The sequence below is a fragment of the Gorilla gorilla genome, chromosome 4, assembly GCF_029281585.2.
Source record: "Gorilla gorilla gorilla isolate KB3781 chromosome 4, NHGRI_mGorGor1-v2.1_pri, whole genome shotgun sequence".
Lineage (NCBI taxonomy): Eukaryota > Metazoa > Chordata > Mammalia > Primates > Hominidae > Gorilla > Gorilla gorilla.
The window spans coordinates 31,039,587-31,059,464 of NC_073228.2; the positions used below are offsets into that span (position 1 = coordinate 31,039,587).

General features: G+C 36.2%; 1 protein-coding gene across 9 annotated transcripts in view; it reads right to left on the bottom strand.

Moving 5' to 3' along the window:
- BCAS3 (BCAS3 microtubule associated cell migration factor) overlaps positions 1–19,878 on the bottom strand; it is a 709,394-nt gene that overhangs the window by 436,798 nt on the left and 252,718 nt on the right. For all 9 annotated transcript variants that reach the window (XM_019027610.4, XM_019027611.4, XM_019027606.4 and 6 more), the window contains exon 14: positions 8,766–8,899. In XM_019027610.4, coding sequence (XP_018883155.1) covers positions 8,766–8,899 — 134 coding nt within the window. The remainder of the gene's footprint in view (positions 1–8,765; positions 8,900–19,878) is intronic.

Sequence of the window (19,878 nt, forward strand, 5' to 3'; positions counted from 1 at the left end):
TGAATAAAACAGGAATCTATGAGACCAAAATGATAGGTAAATAAAGGAATGAATTGAAAGTTCAATGCAGAATGGCATATTTACATAGTTTTAAATTACTGCCCCAAAAACCTTGTAAATTTTATAAGTACAAAAGAGTAACTGCACAGTGAGGAAGAGCAGCAGACACCATCTCAGTCATGTGATTAAACTGATCATCATCAATAACAAATCAAAATCAAAATCAGTAACAACCTGATAGGATGCAATAAGAACCAGCACCTACTCTGTGACATTCCTGACAAGGATGAGTAAGCTAAATCTAATCATAATGAAACATCAGATAAAAAATTGAGGCACTTTTGACAAAAATAAATTACTTGTAATATTTAAATGTGCTGAGAGCATAAAAGGCAAAGAAATAATAATGACCTGTTCCAGAATGAAGGAGATTAAAGAGATATAAAAATTCAGTCTCCGGCCGGGCACGGTGGCTCATGCCTGTAATCCTGGCACTGTGGGAGGCCAAGGAGGGCGGATCACAAGGTCAGGATATCCAGACCATCCTGGCCACCAACATGGTGAAACCCATCTCTACCAAAATTACAAAAAAAATTAGCTGGGCTTGGTGGCGTCTGCCTGTAATCCCAGAGGCTGAGGCAGGAGAATCGCTTGAACCAGGCAGTCGGGAGGTTGCAGTGAGCTGAGATAGCGCCACTGCACTGCAGCCTGGAGACAGAACAAGACTCCGTCTCAAAAAAAAAAAAAAAAAAAAAAATTCAGTTTCCCTGAACTAGATCCTTTAGCTAGTTACTGGGACAATCAGTGAAACCAAAATGGACTTTCAAAATTAGACGGTGAAAATTTATTGATTTGACTTTTTTATGGTTACACAGAATGTTCTCATTTGTAGAAAATACACATTCAAGCATTGAGGGTAATAGGGCATCATGTCATGTTGGCAATCTACTTTCAAATGGTCCAAGGAAAAAAATGTATCTGCCTTAGTGGAAGGCCTATGCATATAAAAATCAATGAGGTACAATTTATTTTTAAAAGAAACCCCAGTATTAGTGGAGACAAACAAGTAGACAACCAGTCAAAATACAAAATAACAAGTACTATAATGGGGCATAAAATGAGTAACACAAGGAAGAGAAGAATTGATTCCACCTAGATAAGGAAGAGAAGAAATAAGGTAATTTTTAACATGAATATTGCATGAATGAAAAATATAAATCATGATCCAACGAATATACTTCTAAAATGAAATCTTAATAGAAAAATCAATTTCATTAAACTCAGTAGGAACTTTAAAAGTATGCATTGTAGGTATTTTTGGTGAAGAATAAAACAGATATAATAATCCTTATTACCCTCAAGAAGGTAAAAATATTTTAAGTATTTAATCCAGAAGAAAGAAATTGGGCATTATATGTATGAGATGTTAAATATTCCCATATTTACTCATGAATGAGTTAAAATTTGCACATAAATAATAATTTGCCTGATGGGAACATTAGAAGAAAAGACACTGTGTTAATGACTAAAATTCCATTTTCTAGTTTTTCTCTAATCGAGGAACTACTAGTATGGGTAAAATGTTAAATGGTGATAGCTTAGAAAAGTCATTCAATGCTAAAGGCTAAGATTACCCAGATGATGGTGATGGATGCACAACAGTGTGAATTAATACCATTGAACTGTATGCTTTAAAATGGTAAAAATGGTGGAATTTTTTTTTTGCATTTCACCACAAATTTCTAAAATGATAGATTCCCAAACTATTTTAAAATTCATATGAAACCAACAAAGAGCCCAAATAACCAACGTAATCCTAAACAAAAAGAACAAAGCTGGAGGCATCATGTTACCTGACTTCAAACTATACTACAGGACTGCGGTAAGCAAAACAGCATGGTACTAATACAAAAACAGACACACAGACCAATGGAACAGACTAGAGAACCCCAGAAATAAGGCCACATACCTACAACCATCTGATCTTCAACAAAGCTGACAAAAACAAGCAATGGGGAAAGGACTCCCTATTCAATAAATGGTTCTCGGGTAACTGGCTAGCCATATGCAGAAGGTTGAAACTGAACCCCTTCCTTACATCATATAAAAAATCAACTCCAGTGGCTCACGCCTGTAATCCCAGCACTTTGGGAGACCGAGGCAGGTAGATTGCCTAAGGTCAGGAATTCGAGACCAGCCTGGCCAACATAGTGAAACCCCATCTATACTAAAAATACAAAAATTAGCCAGATGTGGTGGCAGGTGCCTCTAAGCCCAGCTACTCGGGAGGCTGAGGCAGGAGAATCGCCTGAACTCGGGAGGCAGAGGTTGCAATGAGCAGAGATCACGCCATTGCACTCCAGCCTGGGTGACAAAAGCGAGACTTCGTCTCAAAAAAAATAAAAATCAACTCAAGATGAATTAAAGACTCAAATATAAAACTCAAAACTATAAAAACTCTGGAAGACAACCTAGACAATACCATTCTGGACACAGGAACTGGCAAAGATTTCATGACAAAGACACCAAAAGCAATCACAACAAAAGCAAAAATTGACAAATGGGCTGTAATCAAACTAAAGAGCTTCTGCACAGCAAAAGAAACCATCAACATAGTAAACAGACGATCTATAGAATGAGATAAAATATCTGCAAACTATGCATCTCACAAAAGTCTAGTATCCACCATCTATAAGAACTTGAAACAAATTTACAAGAAAAAAAAACAACCCCATTAAATAGTGGGCAAAGGACATGAACAGACACTTTTCAAAAGAATGTCATTAGAGAAATGCAAATCAAAACCAGGATAAACCATCTCACACCAGCCAGAATGGCTATTATTAAAAAGTCAAAAAATAACAGATGCTCCTGAGGTTGTGGAGAAAAGGGAACGCTTATACACTGTTAGAGTGTAAGTTAGTTCCATCACTGGAGAAAGCCGTGTGGCAATTCCTCAAAGAGCTAAAAATGGAACTGCCATTCAACCCAGCACAATCCCATTCCTGAGTAAATACACAACAGGATATCAAACATTCTACCATAAAGACACATGCATGCACATGTTCCCTGCAGTGCAATTCCTAATAGCAAAGACATGGAATCAACCTAAATGCCTATCAATGGCAGACTAGATAAAGAAAACATGGTACATAGACACCATGGAATATTATGCAGTCATAAAAAAGAATGCGATCATGTCTTTGCAGGAACGTGGATGGAGCTGGAGGGCATTATCCTTAGCAAACTAATACAGGAATAGAAAACCAAATACTGCATGTTCTCACGTATAAGTAGAAGCTAAATGATGAGAACACATGGACACATAGAGAGAACAGACACTGGGGCCTCCTTGAGGGTGGAAGATGGGAGGAGGGAGAGGATCAGAAAAAAATAACTACTGAGTACTAGGCCTAGTACCTGAATGGCAAAATAATCTGTACAACAATCCCCCATGACACGAATATACCTACATAATAAACCTGCATATGTACCCCTGAACTTAAAATAAAAGTTTAGGCCAGGCATGGTGGCTCACGCCTGCAATCCCAGCACTTTGGGAGGCCAAGATGGGTGGATCACCTGAGGTCAGGAGTTTGAGGCCAGCCTGACCAACATAGTGAAACCCCGTCTCTACTAAAAACACAAAAATTAGCTGGGCATGCTGTTGGGCGCCTGTAACCCCAGCTACTTGGGAGGCTGAGACAGGAGAATCACTTGAACCCAGGAGGCAGAGGTTGCAGTGAGCCAAGATAGAGACACTGCACTCCAGCCTAGGCAACAGAGCAAGACTCTGTCTCAAAAGAAAAAACAAAAAGTTTAAAAATACTTTTTAAAAAATTAAAAAGATAAGACTTCCCAGTTTAGCCTGAGAATAAAATAACAGAGATAAAGAAAAATGTGCAAACCCATTTCCTGTCTTTAGTCTTTTCTAAACTGTAGCAACAAGAACACAAAAAGCAGGAAAAAATATACAATAAGGGATAAAAATTCAAGATTTTTACATTTTAATTAAAGCTCATGAATTAATTCAAATAGAACTTGGACTATGAAAATGCCAAGACCCGGCCAAGTGCAGTGGCTCGTGCCTGTAATCCCAACACTTTGGGAGGCTGAGGCGGGTGCATTACCTGAGGTCAGGAATTCAAGACCAGCCTGGCCAACATGGTGAAACCCTGTCTCTACTAAAAATACAAAAATTAGCCAGGTGTGGTGGCGGGTGCCTATAGTCCCAGCTACTCAGGGGTGCTGAGGCAGGAGAACTGTTTGAACCCGGGGGGACAGAGACTGCAGTGAGCTGCGATTGTGCCATTGCACTCCAGCCTGAGCGACAGAGACTCCGTCTCCAAAAAAAGAAAGAAAGAAAAGAAAATGCCAAGACCCTATCAATCAGTAAATTGGATTTTCCCCTAGATATTAGAAATAAACATACATAGCTTTTAAGAACTATTGATCTTTAAATGTCAGAACTCAAATCAGTAAAGTTAAGTAAAATCATTTTTTTTAATCCTCAGATCTCCAGTGCTAGGGTAATAACTGAAAAAGATATAATACCACTGCACTGTTAAGAACAATTTCATCTACAACAAACATGTTTGGGGATCTTAAGAATGCACAACAAATTGACAAGCAAAGCAGCTCTGGGTGCAGAGGTTAATGGGTCAGGTAACTTTGATGTTTTTGTTCCATGTAGTTCAAGATTCTCTAAAATTTACCTCAAAAATGTTATTATGTATTACTTATATCATGAAAAACATGCAAGAAATAGGGCAAAACAATGAAGTCAAAATAAAAGATATTATTCAAAAAGCAAAGAGTATAGCTATCACTACTACAGTTGCATAATATTTTAGAATTCCTAGACAATATAATAAGAGAAAAATAAAAACAAAAAAGATAATAATTTTCAGAAAATGTATTCCACTTAGAAATTCCAAGAAAATTTACTGAAAAACTACTTAATCTTACAAGAGAATCTAGCAAAGCAGGCATACACAAATTCAATACAAAATTATCAATAGCTTTGCCATACCACAGCAATGACAAACTTTAAAATGTTAAAATTCCTAGTTGCAAAACTTCTACAACATAAAGATGTCAGTTCTAATTGTATTAAAATGTAATTTCAATGCAATTTAAATAAAAATCTCCACAGGATTCACTATGTAACGCAAGAAGGTCACTTTAAAACACAACAGCTGGGAAAGCTTTTGAAAACGAACAATAAATCAAGTCATAAAGCTAAAGTAAGTAAAAAAGTTGGTGAAGGGTGTTGTTTTTGCTTCCTATTAGAGAAATTTCCAAACATACACAAAAATATAGAGAATGTTAACATCACCCACCTACATGGACATCATTCAACTTCAACAATTAACGCTCTGCAGATCTGTTGACTATATCTCATTGTTTGTTTTGCTAGAATATTTTAAAGCACATTAGAGATATCATCTCTGTTCACCTGTAAATAATTCAGAATATATGCCTAATAAATAATGACTTTTAAAAAATTAGTTACAAGGCAATATGCAGTGGCTTATGTCAACACTGTGGAAGACCCAGGTGGTAACCCAGGAGTTCAAGACTAGCCTGGGCAACACAGCGAGACTCTGTCTCTACAAAACAAATACACAATTACATACCCAGCAAATTAGTTATAGTTGATAAATGTCAAATAACACCGCATTCATGGTCAATTTTCTCCAACTGTCTCAAAAATGTCTCTTTATACTTTATTTAGATCAGGGTCCAAACAAAGTTTTCACAATGCATTTACTCAATGTGTACTTTAAGTCTCTTATAATCAACATAACCATCCCTCTATTTTCTTCTGTCACTTACTTGTCCTATTATCTAACCAACCCTCCCCTCCCCTACTGCTAGATCATTTCAAAGCAAATTCCAGACATCTGTAAATACTTTTGCATCACTAAAAAATAAGGACTTTAAATTCTTGGAACCTAATATTATCTATATAATATCTAATAATAATAAATAATATCTAGTAAGTCAAATGTAAAAATCTCACAACTTGTCTGAAAAATGTCTTTTTATATTTGGTTTGTGTGAAAGAGGATTTAAATAAGGTCCACGCTTTGTACTTAGATGATACTCTCCAAAGTCTCCTTAAATTTTAACAATTCACCTTTCCCCCGCCACACATCAACTTTTATTTTCCAATTACAATTATTTGTTAAAGAAATCAAGTCGTATTTGTAATGTAGAACTTCCCATATTTTAGAGTTGGCTAGTTGCATTTTCATGGTGTTGTTTAACTTATCCCTCTATTTCTGTATTTTCTCCAAAGTGCTAACTATATCTAGAAGCTGATTTTTTAGTTTAGTGCAAAAGTAACTATAGTTAACAATAATTTATTGTATATTTCAAAATAATTAGAGGATTGGATTTAGAATGTTCCCAACACAAAGAAACAATGGATATCCCAATTAGTCTGATGAGATCATTACACATTGTATGCCTGTATCAAAATATCACATGTACCCCATAAATAGGTACAACTATTATGTACCCATAAAAATTAAGAATAGGCCAGGGTGGTGACTCACACCTGCAATTCCAGCACGTTGGGAGGCTGAGGCAGGAGGATCACTTGGCTCAGGAGGTTGAGACCAGCCTGGGCAACACAGTGAGACAACATAGTGTCATCTCTACAAAAAAAGAAAATAAACTGAAAAAACTGCCAGGTGTGGTGGCATGCACCTGTAGTCCCAGCTACTTGGGAGGCTGAGACAGGAGGATCACTTGAGCCCAGGAGGTCAAGGCTGTACTCAGCCATGATCCTGCCACTGCACTCCAGCCTGGACAACAGAGCAAGACCCTGTCCTCAAAATACTACTACTAATAATAATAATAATTGTATAAGAAACCTTAGAAATAATTTTTAAAATTTTACTTAAGCCAGTTTTATGTTAGAATATTTCAGTGAGGCTGGGCATGGTGGCTCACGCCTGTAATCCCAGCACTTTGGGAGGCCAAGGCAGGTGGATCATGAGGTCAGGAGTTCAAAACCAGCCTGGCCAACATGGTGAAACCCTTTCTCTGCTAAAAATACAAAAATTAGCCAGGTGTGGTGGCACACGCCTGTAATCCCAGCTACTCAGGATGCTGAGGTAGGAGAATTGCTTGAACCCAGGAGGTGGAGGTTGCAGTGAGCCGAGATCGTACCACTGCACTCCAGTCTGGGCAACAGAGCAAGACTCCATCTTGAGGGAAAAAAAAAAAAAGAACATTTCAATGAAAAAACTTTCCCTCATCAACTACTTGATTGTCTTATTAAATTGATAACAAGAAAAGTGGGGTAAACACTGTATATTTTTGGTTTATCAGTTTTCAGAGTGAGTTAGTAAACAAGCAACCTAGAGTAATGCCTAATACTTTTTCAAACATATTCTTATAAACTATTAGCGTTTAAGTTCTCTAAATTTAAGACATTTCAATCCATTATAGTCATTTATTTTGGTGGGAATTCAAGAGAAACATCACTTTAGACTGTTGGAAAATGATAGGCTAGTCAATAAATAGAGTAGGGTCAAATGGCTATCTTGTAGAATAACATACATACAGTGTTATACTGGCAAGTGCATATAAGGTGTGAAACAAAAGGTATTTGAGATTTTAAGCGATTAAGACAATACACAGTATCTACCATGTGATATTAAGAATATTAAATATATGTGGGCCAGGCGTGGTGGCTCATGCCTATAATCCCAGCACTTTGGGAGGCTGAAGTGGGTGGATCACGAGGCCAGGAGTTTGAGACCAGCTTGGTCAAGAGATCAGCCTGGCCAATATGGTGAAACACTGTCTCTACTAAAAATGCAAACATTAGCCAGGCATGGTGGTGGGTGCCTGTAATCTCAGCTGGTCGGGAGGCTGAGGCAGGAAAATTGCTCGAACCCGGGAGGCGGAGGTTGCAGTGAGCCAAAGATTGCAGCGCCACTGCACTCTAGCCTGGGCAACAGAGCGAGACTCCAACTCAAAAAAAATAATAAAAATAAATAAAAATTAAAAATTAAAAAAGAATATTAAATATATGTGAAGCACTTAGCGTGGCACCTGATACAAGCGCTCAGTAAATGATGCATATGAACATATGTGTACCCATGCACGTGTACGTGATTATCTGCTGGTAAATGTTTAAAATCTAGCTCTCTGAGGAAAAAAATAGCCCTGATTTGTAGTGTTCGCAAATTTTCATGATCAAATAGTCCCAACATGGGTGATTTCACACAATCAAAATAATATCACTAAATACCGTGCCAAGGAGGGATGTGCGCAACTGGTTCTCACTAGCCTCCACTGTATTCATATATCCATATTCATCATGAAACTATTTTTGTATATATGAATATGTCCATGTTTATATGTATATGTGTGTGTATGTATGCACATACATATTTATGTACACAGAATCCAGATGCCTAGTAAAAGGTCTGGAGAGACAGCAAATGAATGACAGGAGTTTTCCCTGGGGCAAGAAATGGTCTCAGGTTGGGAAAAGCAGGATAAACAGCACTACTGTTTTATCAAAATTCATTGAATTTTTAAACAAAAAAATGTTCATCTAGTGCTTATGTATTTACTGGGTCAAAACGGAATTTTTCCCTATTTATCTAACCCATTCTATCACAGACAGCAATATTTTCTCACAAACATCAACATTAAGCTGCAATGTAATATAAATGACCAGCTAGAGTAGACGTCATATTACACCAAGAAATCGCCTTCTGAAAAATTATACAGCTTACTTTGGCTTCAGTTTCTCCCCTGTGAAGAGTATACAGATGGTGGACAGCACATTGTGATGAGGACCAAGGATGAGTCAGAATTTGGAAGACATGAAAGTCATGGCCAAGGGTGTCTGTTGTGACTAGGAGCATTCCTGGAAGACAAAAAACAAAGGGTGAAAATAAAAATGATTATGTATGTGGATGAAATATTCTAAAAACTATTCACAATATTTAAAATATTACCAACGGGAAAAAAATTACCAAGGCTATAAGAAACTTTACAAAAGAAAAAAATAAAATATCTTTTTCATGTGAATACCAAGCTTAATGACACATCAGTATATCAGCAAGGTATAAACACTAGATGTGCAAGTATTATGGCATTCCTGTAAAACTAGCAGAGAGAAGTTTGATATTCCTGAATTTACAGAATTCATAATTTTATTTTATTTTTTTCCTGAAGTAGAACCTCACTCGGTTGCCCAGGCTGGGGTGCAGGTGCCTGATCACAGCTCACTGCAGCCGCAAATTCCTGGGCTCAAGAGATCCTCCTGCCTCAGCCTCCCAAGTAGCTGGGACTACAAGCACATGCCACCATGCTTGGCTAATTTTCTTTTATTTTTGTAGAGACAGGGTCTCACCATGTTTCCCAGGCTGGTCTCGAACTCTGGGCCTCAAGCAATCCTTCTGTTGTGGCCTCTCAAAGCTCTGAGATTACAGGCATGAGCCACTGTGCCCAGCCATAATCATTTTTCAAAACAAAGAATGTGAAAATGACATACCCCCATGAAACTCCCTCTTTTGCAATTTCTTCAAGCTTTAATTCTACACTCCAATTTATCTACTGATCCAACTACTACTTCCTGTACTTAATTCACCATGATATTTATTGAAAATGCCAATAGAGCCTATTACAGGGAAAGTTCTTAATTTTGATGAGATGTCATAGCTAAGAATTCTTTGCCTAACCCAAGGTCACAAAGATCTTCTCTTTCCTTGTAAAAGTTTCATAATTTTATGTTTTACATTTAGGCCTATCATCATTTTAATATTTGTATAAGGTGTGAGGACCTTATACAACAGGTTATAAGGTGAGGATCCTATACAAAACATGGACAAGGTTAACTTATTTGCATAAGATGTTCAATTGTTCCAGAAAGACTTCTTAAAGACACTGTTCCTTCTCCATTGAAGTAACATTGTCAACTTGCCAAGGATCAATTGGCTATTTGTGTAGGCCTATATCTTTTTGAGATGGAGTCTCGCTGTCTCCCAGGCTGGAGTGCAGTGGCGCGATCTCCGCCCACTGCAAGCTCCGCCTCCCAGGTTCACGCCATTCTTCTACCTCAGCCTTCCAAGTAGCTGGGACTACAGGCTCCCGCCACCATGCCCGGCTAATTTTTTGTACTTTTAGTAGAGACGGGGTTTCACCATGTTAGCCAGGATGGTCTCGATCTCCTGACCTCATGATCCGCCAGACTCAGCCTCCCAAAGTGCTGGGATTACAGGCATGAGACACCATGCCTGGCATTTTTTTATTATTTATTTATTATTATTATTTGAGACAGTCTCGCTCTGTCACCCAGCCTGGAGTGCAGTAGTGCATTCTTGGCTCATTGCAACCTCCACTTCCTGGGTTCAACTGATTCTCATGCCTCAACCTCCCAAGTAGCTGGGACTACAGGTGTGCGCCACCATGCCTGGCTAATTTTTGTATTTTTAGTAGAGATGGAGTTTTGACATGTTGGCCAGGCTGGTCTCAAACTCCTGGTCTCAAGAGATCCGCCTACCTCAGCCTCCCAAAGTGCTGGGATTACAGGCGTGAACTACCATGCCAGGCCAAGGCCTATTTTTGAAGTTCTATTCTATTAATTCAATTTCTGTGTCTATACATTCACTAATACCACATTCTTGGTTACTGTAACTTCACAGAAAATCTTGAAATCAGGTAAAATGAACCTTTTCCTGCCTTTTTCAACATTATTTTAGCCATTCTTGTTTAGGATTTTGAGGGAACTGTATTGAGTGTAATAAACTAATTTGGGGACAACTGATATCCTAATATTGTGCCTTCTGATCTATTAACACAGCATATTTCTTGATTTAGATCTATTTTGACTTCTTTTTGTTTGACACACAGATTCTGAAAATATTGTCTTTTAGAGTTATTATAAATGGTAATATTTTTTAAAATGATCAATTTTTGCTTGCTAGTGCATAGAGATAAAATTGATGATTTTTTATCTTGACAATGTATGCTTCCTGCAAGTTCTAGGGGTTTTTTTATACAGTACAAGAATTTTCTTTGATGACAATTACGTAATTTAGGAACAATCACAGTTTCATTTCTTCCCTTCTGACCTACATGCCTTTTCTTCCATTTTCTCGACTTACTGCATTTGCTGAGGCAAGCAGAAATAGGAAGGAGAGATTTCTGTGTTGTAGGAGGAAAGCATTCAATCTTTAAGTATAACATTACGTACAGGTTTTTTGTAAAAGTCCTTCGTAAAATATGTTGAGAGTTTTTATAATGAAAGAAAATTGAATTTTTCAAGTGCTTTTCTGCATCTATTGAAATGATTATGTGGCTTCTCTTTTTAAATCTATTAATATAGCGAATTCTAACAATAATTGATTATCAAATGTTGAACATGCCTTGCATTCTTGGGATAAGCCTCGTTTGGTCAAAATCCTTTATTATAAGCAGCTAGATTCAATTTTCTAATATTTTCTTGAATATTTTCTTATCTGTGTCCCTGAGAAATACTGATTTGTAGTTTTCTTTTCTAATAATGTGTTTGGATGATTTTGATATTTAGGATAATCCAGGCCTCAAATAATCAAATGGGAATGCTCCTTACTCTGTTAATTTCTGGAAAAAAAAAGATGTAGGATTGCTATTATTTCTTCGTTAAATGTTTAATGGAATTTTCAAGTAAAAATATTTGGGCCTATTTTTGAAGATTTTTAACTACCATTCAATATTTTGTTAATTTTTTAATTTAAAAATTCTTCTTTGATGAATTACTTTCTGTAATTCAAGGAATTCATCCTTTTAATATCTGCAGAGACATTAATGATATCCACTTTTTCATTCACGATATTGGTAATCTGTGTCTTCTCTGTTTTTTTTCTTCACCAGTCTGGTAAGGTCTTTTTAAGGTTAACCTATTTGGTTTCATAACTTTCTGTTTTTCTCTTTTCAATTTCACTGATTTCTGTTACTATATTTATTATTTCCTTTATTCTCCTTGTTTTGGGTTCATTTGCTCTTCCTTTTTTCGAGTTTCTTATGGGAGCAGCTTAGATTATTGTTTCAGGAACTTTCTTCTTTTCTGGAGTAAGCACATATAGGTATTAATGTCCCTCTAAGCCTGCTTAGCTAAATGTAACAGATTTTGATATGCTGCAATTTCATTTATATTCAGTTTTAAATGTTTCCTAGTTGCTTCGTCTTTTGCTTGTGGGTTATTTAAAGGTATATTGTTTTGTTACCAAATATTTGGATATTTTCCAGATATCTTTCAGATATTATTGCCAGTATAATTTCATTATGACAAGAAGTTACTTCTTTTACATTTGTTAAAGTTTGTTTTATGGCTTGAAATATGATCCTTGTTCCATATACACTTGAACACCTAGAATATATTCTAGAAAGGTATGTAATTGGTAGTGATGTTTGCATCTTCAATTTCCTTACTGACTGACTGCTTTCTGTTCCATTACTGAGTAGGAGTTACAGTCTCCAAGGATAATTGTGGACATGTGTAGTTTTCCTAAGTTATATCAGCTTCCTAAATTTTAGAGCAAGGTTCATACACATTTAGGATTGTATGAAGTCTTGGTCAATTAACCCTTTTAACATGATTTAACCCTGGTTATTTTCCTTGCTCTGAAGTCTAGTTTTTTCTGATATTAACTTTACCACTCCAACTTTGTTTTGATTGATACTTGCATGGTATATATTTTCCATTCTTCTACTCTATATCTATCAATATAGGCTTCTTTTAGATAACAGTTGGGTGCTCTCACACTCGCTCACTCTCTTTCAATCAAACCACTGCCTTTTAATTGGTATTTGTAGTTTATTCATATTTAGTACTTACTGGTAGGGCTGGACTTAGGTCTACCAATTTATTATTATTTTTGCTTGTCTTGTTTCTGTTTTTTATTTCTCTTTTCATGTTTTCTTGCTGTTATGGGACTATTTATTTGGAATATTCAATTTTTATGAAATGCTAATTTCAACATTTTATTCAGTTTTATTTCTCTTCTCATGGTTTCTTGCTGTTTTGAGACTACTTATTTTTAACAATATTTATTGTTGAATGTTAAAAATAAATAATTTATCTATGGACTTTTGAGCTATATCTCTTTATATTAAAATTTTACTGGTTGTTCCAGAGATTATAATACACATATCTAACTTTATGTGCCTGTTCAGTTGTATTTTGTCCAGGTTTCATAATTGTTTTCTATGGGAAGGATGGTTTGTACGTTTACCTTGCTATTCCCAGAAGCAGAATCACATTAGTATGAGCATTTAAACTAATGTTTTGTTGAACAAAAAGGCATGAAAGAATATTAAGCATCTGTGGGAAGACAAGATAGTCATTTCAGTGAAAAGATGAAGTAAATTTCAGTTTGCTATTTCTTTGGCAAACATAAGGTACAGCTCTAGTCACTATATTAAAATATCCTACTAGATGCCACTGTCCTGGCTATTTCCAAGAGAATACATTTTAGAAAATGAAAGGTACCATTTATTACAAATAATTTAATAAATTATTAAACCTACAACAATATATATAACCTTACCTCTCATTATATATCTAGCTATGATCATGAGGTTATTGACATAGTTTATATTCTTTACTTACTGTTATTCAAACAATATATTTGTTTTGTTTTGTTTTGTTTTGTTTTGTTTTGTTTTTGTTTGGAGATGGGAGTCTTGCTCTGTCACCCAGGCTGGAGTGCAGTGGCACAATCTTGGCTCACTGCAACCTCCGCCTCCCGGGTTCAAGCAATTCTCCTGCCACAGCCTCCCGAGTAGCTGGGACTACAGGCGCCCGCCGCCACGCCCAGCTAATTTTTTGTATTTTGGTAGAGAGGGGGTTTCAACCATGTTGCCCAGGCTGGTCTCTGACTCCCGAGCTCAGGCAATCTGCCCACCTCGGCCTCCCAAAGTGCTGGCGTTACAGGTGTGAGCCACCGCACCCGGCCTCAAACAATGAATTTCTAAGTTTAGGCATGAATGCTTTGTTGTCCATTTGTAGACAGTGTTTTGCCACTCCTCCTACTTTTTTGCTGAGTTATAGTAAGTTTGAATGATCATAAATCCACTACTATCTTCTGACTCCACCTCTCTGTAACAAATTTTCTGCACTTGACAAACAATTCAATAGAAACATCATTCTGACAGGAAATAAGATGAATTTGCATTTGTAACATATATTCCTCACCTACTATAAACTTCATTAAATTTCGTTTTAAATCATACCATTTTATGTAGAATGAGCATTCAAATAAAGGTCCTCATTTGCCAAATCAAGACTATTATTGTTTTACATATGAATGAAAATCACAAATGAACACTTTCCCATATGTTCCTAGCTTTTCAAACTGGCATTCATCTCTGTTTAGTTATGATTATGTAAAACAAATTCAAATTTTCAGGAAAATGTCCACTAAAAAATTATGCCTATTATCTTCTGTGTATCCTATCTCAAACACTTTTTTCCACCCCTCCATGCAAATGTGGCTTCTACAATCCACCAGTAAGTTTACTTTTTTCACAAAATTTTAAAAATAATATAAAAATTTAAAGAGTAGAAAGGAGAAAAAGAAATAGCTAGTATAGGACTACATAGTCACGTGCTTTCTTTTCACTTAGAATTTCCTCTTTTGCACACATTCTGCCAGGGAAATAGCAAGCTTTTTTTTCTTCTAGAAAACAAGTTAAAATGCACATATACATAAAAGGAAAAACTTGTGCAGAGTAGACTGTGGCTTGAGAACTATTTATGCTGCATCAGAAGACTAAACCAGACTCTGGCCTGGCCATAAACTAAACCCACGCCCCAATTGAGGTGCCAAGCCACAAAAAGCATTTGCGTCATCTGGGAATACAAGGAAAAAGAAGGGCTTCTAATTATAGGGCCTGGAAGCGGAAGCCTAGAGTGATTAGCTGTTTAGGCACTTCTGTATGTTTATCTGGAAGCTTCCTCTCCCTCACTCTTAGCCTCAAGTTTGATAGATGAGCATTAGCGTTAGAGGGTGGGGATTGAAGCTGCTGATGGTACACAGCGTTCTCCAAAATCTGAGGTAGCTGGAGACTGAACATTAAGGCTTTTGTGGCCTCACACGAACATAAGTCTTTTCAACTGGGCGTCAGCTGGTTAACCCAAAAAGCAAAATTAAAGAGTAGCAAAATTTCACCAGGCGTATGCTATAAAATCTTGGAAACATGAGTAGGTTTGCCTTTTTTGCCATATCCTATTTATAACACCTACCTAATTGTATGGTTCTTTATCATATACACACATGCGAACTAGAAGACAAACTACCAGCTACTCACACTCTTTTCCAAAAAAAAGACATAAACATGATTATGCTGAATCAAACAGAAATGTTTACAGGAATTCAGATTATATCATTCATAAAATAATTTTATACTTTGGCATTAATGCTTGTTCTTGTAATACTTTTCAATTAACACCTGTATAGATACAAACTTACAAATTACTTAATTATTTAGAAAAGTTAATAGCCAAATTTGTAAACACAAAAGCAAAGAAACAGAATCCCAGTACTGAGAGAAAGCGTTAACCTCCTCAGCTTACACAAATCCATAATATCATAGCTTATTAAAGTCGGATTAATAAAACTTTCAAGCTGGATATGAATACTGGAAAACAATGGTCCCAAAGTCTCCATATGGGCAGCATAAAGTAGCTTACAGCAGCATATTTTTTAAGCTACTTACAAACACTAATAATCAAACTCATCAATGTATTCTTCCACTTTAGTAGCCTAAAATATAGTATATCGTTATCAAATTTGCTACATAACACTCTGTTAAAGGCACTGAAGTAAACACTACCAAAGCAGATGATTTAGCTGATCCCTTACAAAAGTTGCATATATCCATAACCAACATAAATTAGAAGAAATCGGTGATATTGCCCTTATTTGTTTCATGTGGAAAAATCTATATAAAGTGAACAACTGATTTTCTAGCTCACTTTATTTTTTAATTTGTTATATTCATCCTCCTGCATTTTTAGCAGTTCAAAGTGTATTAACATCATTATTTAAATATTTAATTGTTTTCTTTCTCTTTGAATTGTACAATTTTCAGGCTTATGAAGACATCTCTGGTCATTTCCAGTGAGTTTTCATATTAAGCATTCTAATGTTCATTATTTTTAACAGATTTCCTTACCAAATAGATATTTAAGAAAGTGGTGTATGCCTATGTACATGTGTTCTCATTTTTTCAGGTAGTTGAGAATATTTGTCCATTGCCAGAATGTTTTTTAAAACTTTAACCTTTATGAATACATAACTTATATACAATAGATTCATTTTAGATGTACAGTATGATGAATCTGACAAATACATATACCTATGTAACTACTACCATAGTCAAGAGAAAGAGCATTCAAAAAAAGTTCCCTTGTGTTCACTTGCAAACCATCCTCTCCCCAACCACCTGACCCCAAGCAACCACTCATCAGCTTTCTATTATGTGGGATGAATACTGCCTGTTTTAGAATTTAATGAAATATAATCACACAATATTTTCTCAGTCTATTTGCTACAAGTAGCAGTATGTCATTCATTGATTTATATTGCTGACTAGTGTTCCATTTTAAATACATACCACAATTTATATATCCATTCCGTAGCTGTTTCTAGTTTTTTGTTTTTTCTTTTTTTTGAGATGGAGTCTTGATCTGTCAACCAGGCTGGAGTGCAGTGGCACCATCTCAGCTCACTGCAACCTCTGTCTCCAGGTTCAAGTGATTCTCCTGTCTCAGCCTCCTGAGTAGCTGGGATTACAGGGGTTTGTCACCACACCTGGCTAATTTTTTTGTATTTTTAGTAGAGACAGGGTTTCACCATGTTGACGAGGCTGGTCTCAAACTCCTGGCCTCAAGTGATCTACCCACCTCGGCCTCCCAAAGTGCTGGAATTATAGGTGTGAGCCACCGCACCTGGCCTGTTTCTAGTTTTTTAATATTGTAACTCAAACAGCTATGAACATTCAAATACTAGTCTCCATGTGGACATGTTTTTCTTTTCCTTGGGTGAATATTTAGGAGAGAAATTGCAGGGTCATATATTAAATATTTATAAGAAACTGCCAAACTATTTTCCAATGTGGTTGTATAATTTTACATTCCCACAAGCTCCATAACTTCACCAACATTTGATACTGTCAGTCTTTTTAATAATTTCAATTGGTATTCTCACAGTTTTAATTTGCCAGTATTCCTTGGTGATCAGTGATGTTGATCAGTTTTTCGTGTGCTTACTGGCTTTTAAATATTTTCTTTTGTGACATGATTGTTTAAAATCTTTTCCTCATTTTAAATTGTATGTTTTCAATATCTATCTATCTATCTATCTATCTATCTATCTATCTATCTATCTATCTATCTTCTATCAGAAATTTTCTCCCAGTCTGTGGCATGACTTTTCACTATTTAACATTTTCCCAAAAGATTTCCAATTTTGATGAAGATTTTGTGGTTGGGGTGTTTATCTAAGAAATCTTTTTCTATCCCAAGTTTAAGGATATAACCTTATGTTTTCTTTTTAAAGTTTCATAGTTTTAGTGTTTATGCTAAGCCTATTATCCATTTAGAGTTAATTTTATGTATGATGTTAGTAAAGATTTATTTTTCCACCAAAAGATATCCCAGTTGTTCTAGCACCATTTGTTGAAAAAACTATACTTCACCTATTTAATTACCTGCCACTTTTGTCAGAAATCAAATGACTGTTCTGGACATTATTCCATTCACTCATCTATGTCTATACTTACTCCCTAAAAATCCTTTCTTGGTGAGCTTTAGATTAATTCAGAAATTTAGGTAGTTTAAGTCTTTAAAATTTACTCATCTTTTTCAAGATTGATTTGGCTATTTTAGGTCCTTTGAAATTCCATACAAATTTTGGCCGGGTGCAGTGGCTCACGCCTGTAACTCCAGCACTTTGGGAGGCCAAGGCTGGCGGATCACGAGGTCAGGAGATTGAGACCATCCTGGCCAGCATGGTGAAATCCCGTCTCTACGGAGATTGCAGTGAGCCGAGATCTTGCCACTGCACTCCAGCTCCGTCTCAAAAAAAAAAAAAGAGTGAGAAATATAATTGGAAAAGTCTAAGGATAAATGAGTGTTAGTTTCTGGTGTATATTATGTCCCAACACAAAGTTTAGTACTCAAGATCTATACATATCTACGTGGTAGTATCAGACTGTAACCAGCCTCAAGGAAAAATTACAGATACAGATACAGTCAACTAATGCTAAATTCATGTCATAGACAACAATTGCTGGAAGTGCATAATAAAGTACACCTTGAATGGAGGTTAGTAGGAATTTGGTAGACAGAAGGGACAGTAAAGTGAAATAATTATGAACAGCATAAGACAGGAAGCAGAGATAAAGAAGAGGATTTCATGGAGAACAATCTCTATCAAGCAGATTCTTTATGTGTTAGGACTACAAAATAATTGGAAAGGTAAATATGGAAATGTAGGAATTTCTAAATGTAGGAAGGGCATTCTGTGTATTTCAGAGATGTGTGAAACAGATCTTTCAAACGCTATGGATGTTGCTTAGAGAGGTACATACGTAAATAAAATTCAACAAGCCGTATACTTAAAATTGGTGCAACTTATATTACGTAAGTTACAATTCAATAAAAATGAAGACAGACAAAAACAAAAATAAACGTGAGGACAAGATAAACTTGTTGGCTTTATATGGAGTGAATGGAGAAAGGGAAAATACAAGATGTTAAACAGACCAGTTAGAAAGTTAAAACACTTGAGCAGCCACCCCACCCCCATGGAAGAAAAAAAAAAGAGAGAGAGAAAAACTCAAAACGCGCCATTCAGAGAAGGATATAAAAAAAAAAACAGATATATGGTAAGGGGTAAAAAAAAGAGGTCAGTGACCCTCAGAAATAATGTCCCATATCTACAACCATCTGATCTTTGACAAACCTGACAAAAACAAGAAATGAGGAAAGGATTCCCTATTTAATAAATGGTGCTGGGAAAACTGGCTAGCCATATGTAGAAAGCTGAAACTGGATCCCTTCCTTACACCTTATACAAAAATTAATTCAAGATGGATTAAAGACTTACATGTTAGACCTAAAACCATAAAAACCCTAGAAGAAAACCTAGGCAATACCATTCAGGACATAGGCATGGGCAAGGACTTCATGTCTAAAACACCAAAAGCAATGGTAAGAAAAGCCAAAACTGACAAATGGGATCTAATTAAACTGAAGAGCTTCTAAACAGCAAAAGAAACTGCCACCAGAGTCAACAGGCAACCTACAGAATGGGAGAAAATTTTTGCAATCTACTCATCTGACAAAGGGCTAATATCGAGAATCTACAATAAACTCAAACAAATTTACAAGAAAAAAACAAACAACCCCATCAAAAAGTGGGTGAAGGATATGAACAGACACTTCTCAAAAGAAGACATTTATGCAGCCAAAAGACACATGAAAAAATGCTCATCATCACTGGCCATCAGAGAAATGCAAATCAAAACCACAATGAGATACCATCTCACACCAGTTAGAATGACGATCACTAAAAAGTCAGGAAACAACAGGTGCTGGAGAGGATGTGGAGAAATAGGAACACTTTTACACTGTTGGTGGGACTGTAAACTAGTTCAACCATTGTGGAAGTCAGTGTGGCGATTCCTCAGGGATCTAGAACTAGAAATACCATTTGACCCTGCAATCCCATTACTAGGTACATACCCAAAGGATTATAAATCATGCTGCTATAAAGACACATGCACATGTATGTTTATTACGGCACTATTCACAATAGCAAAGACTTGTAACCAACCCAAATGTCCAACAATGAT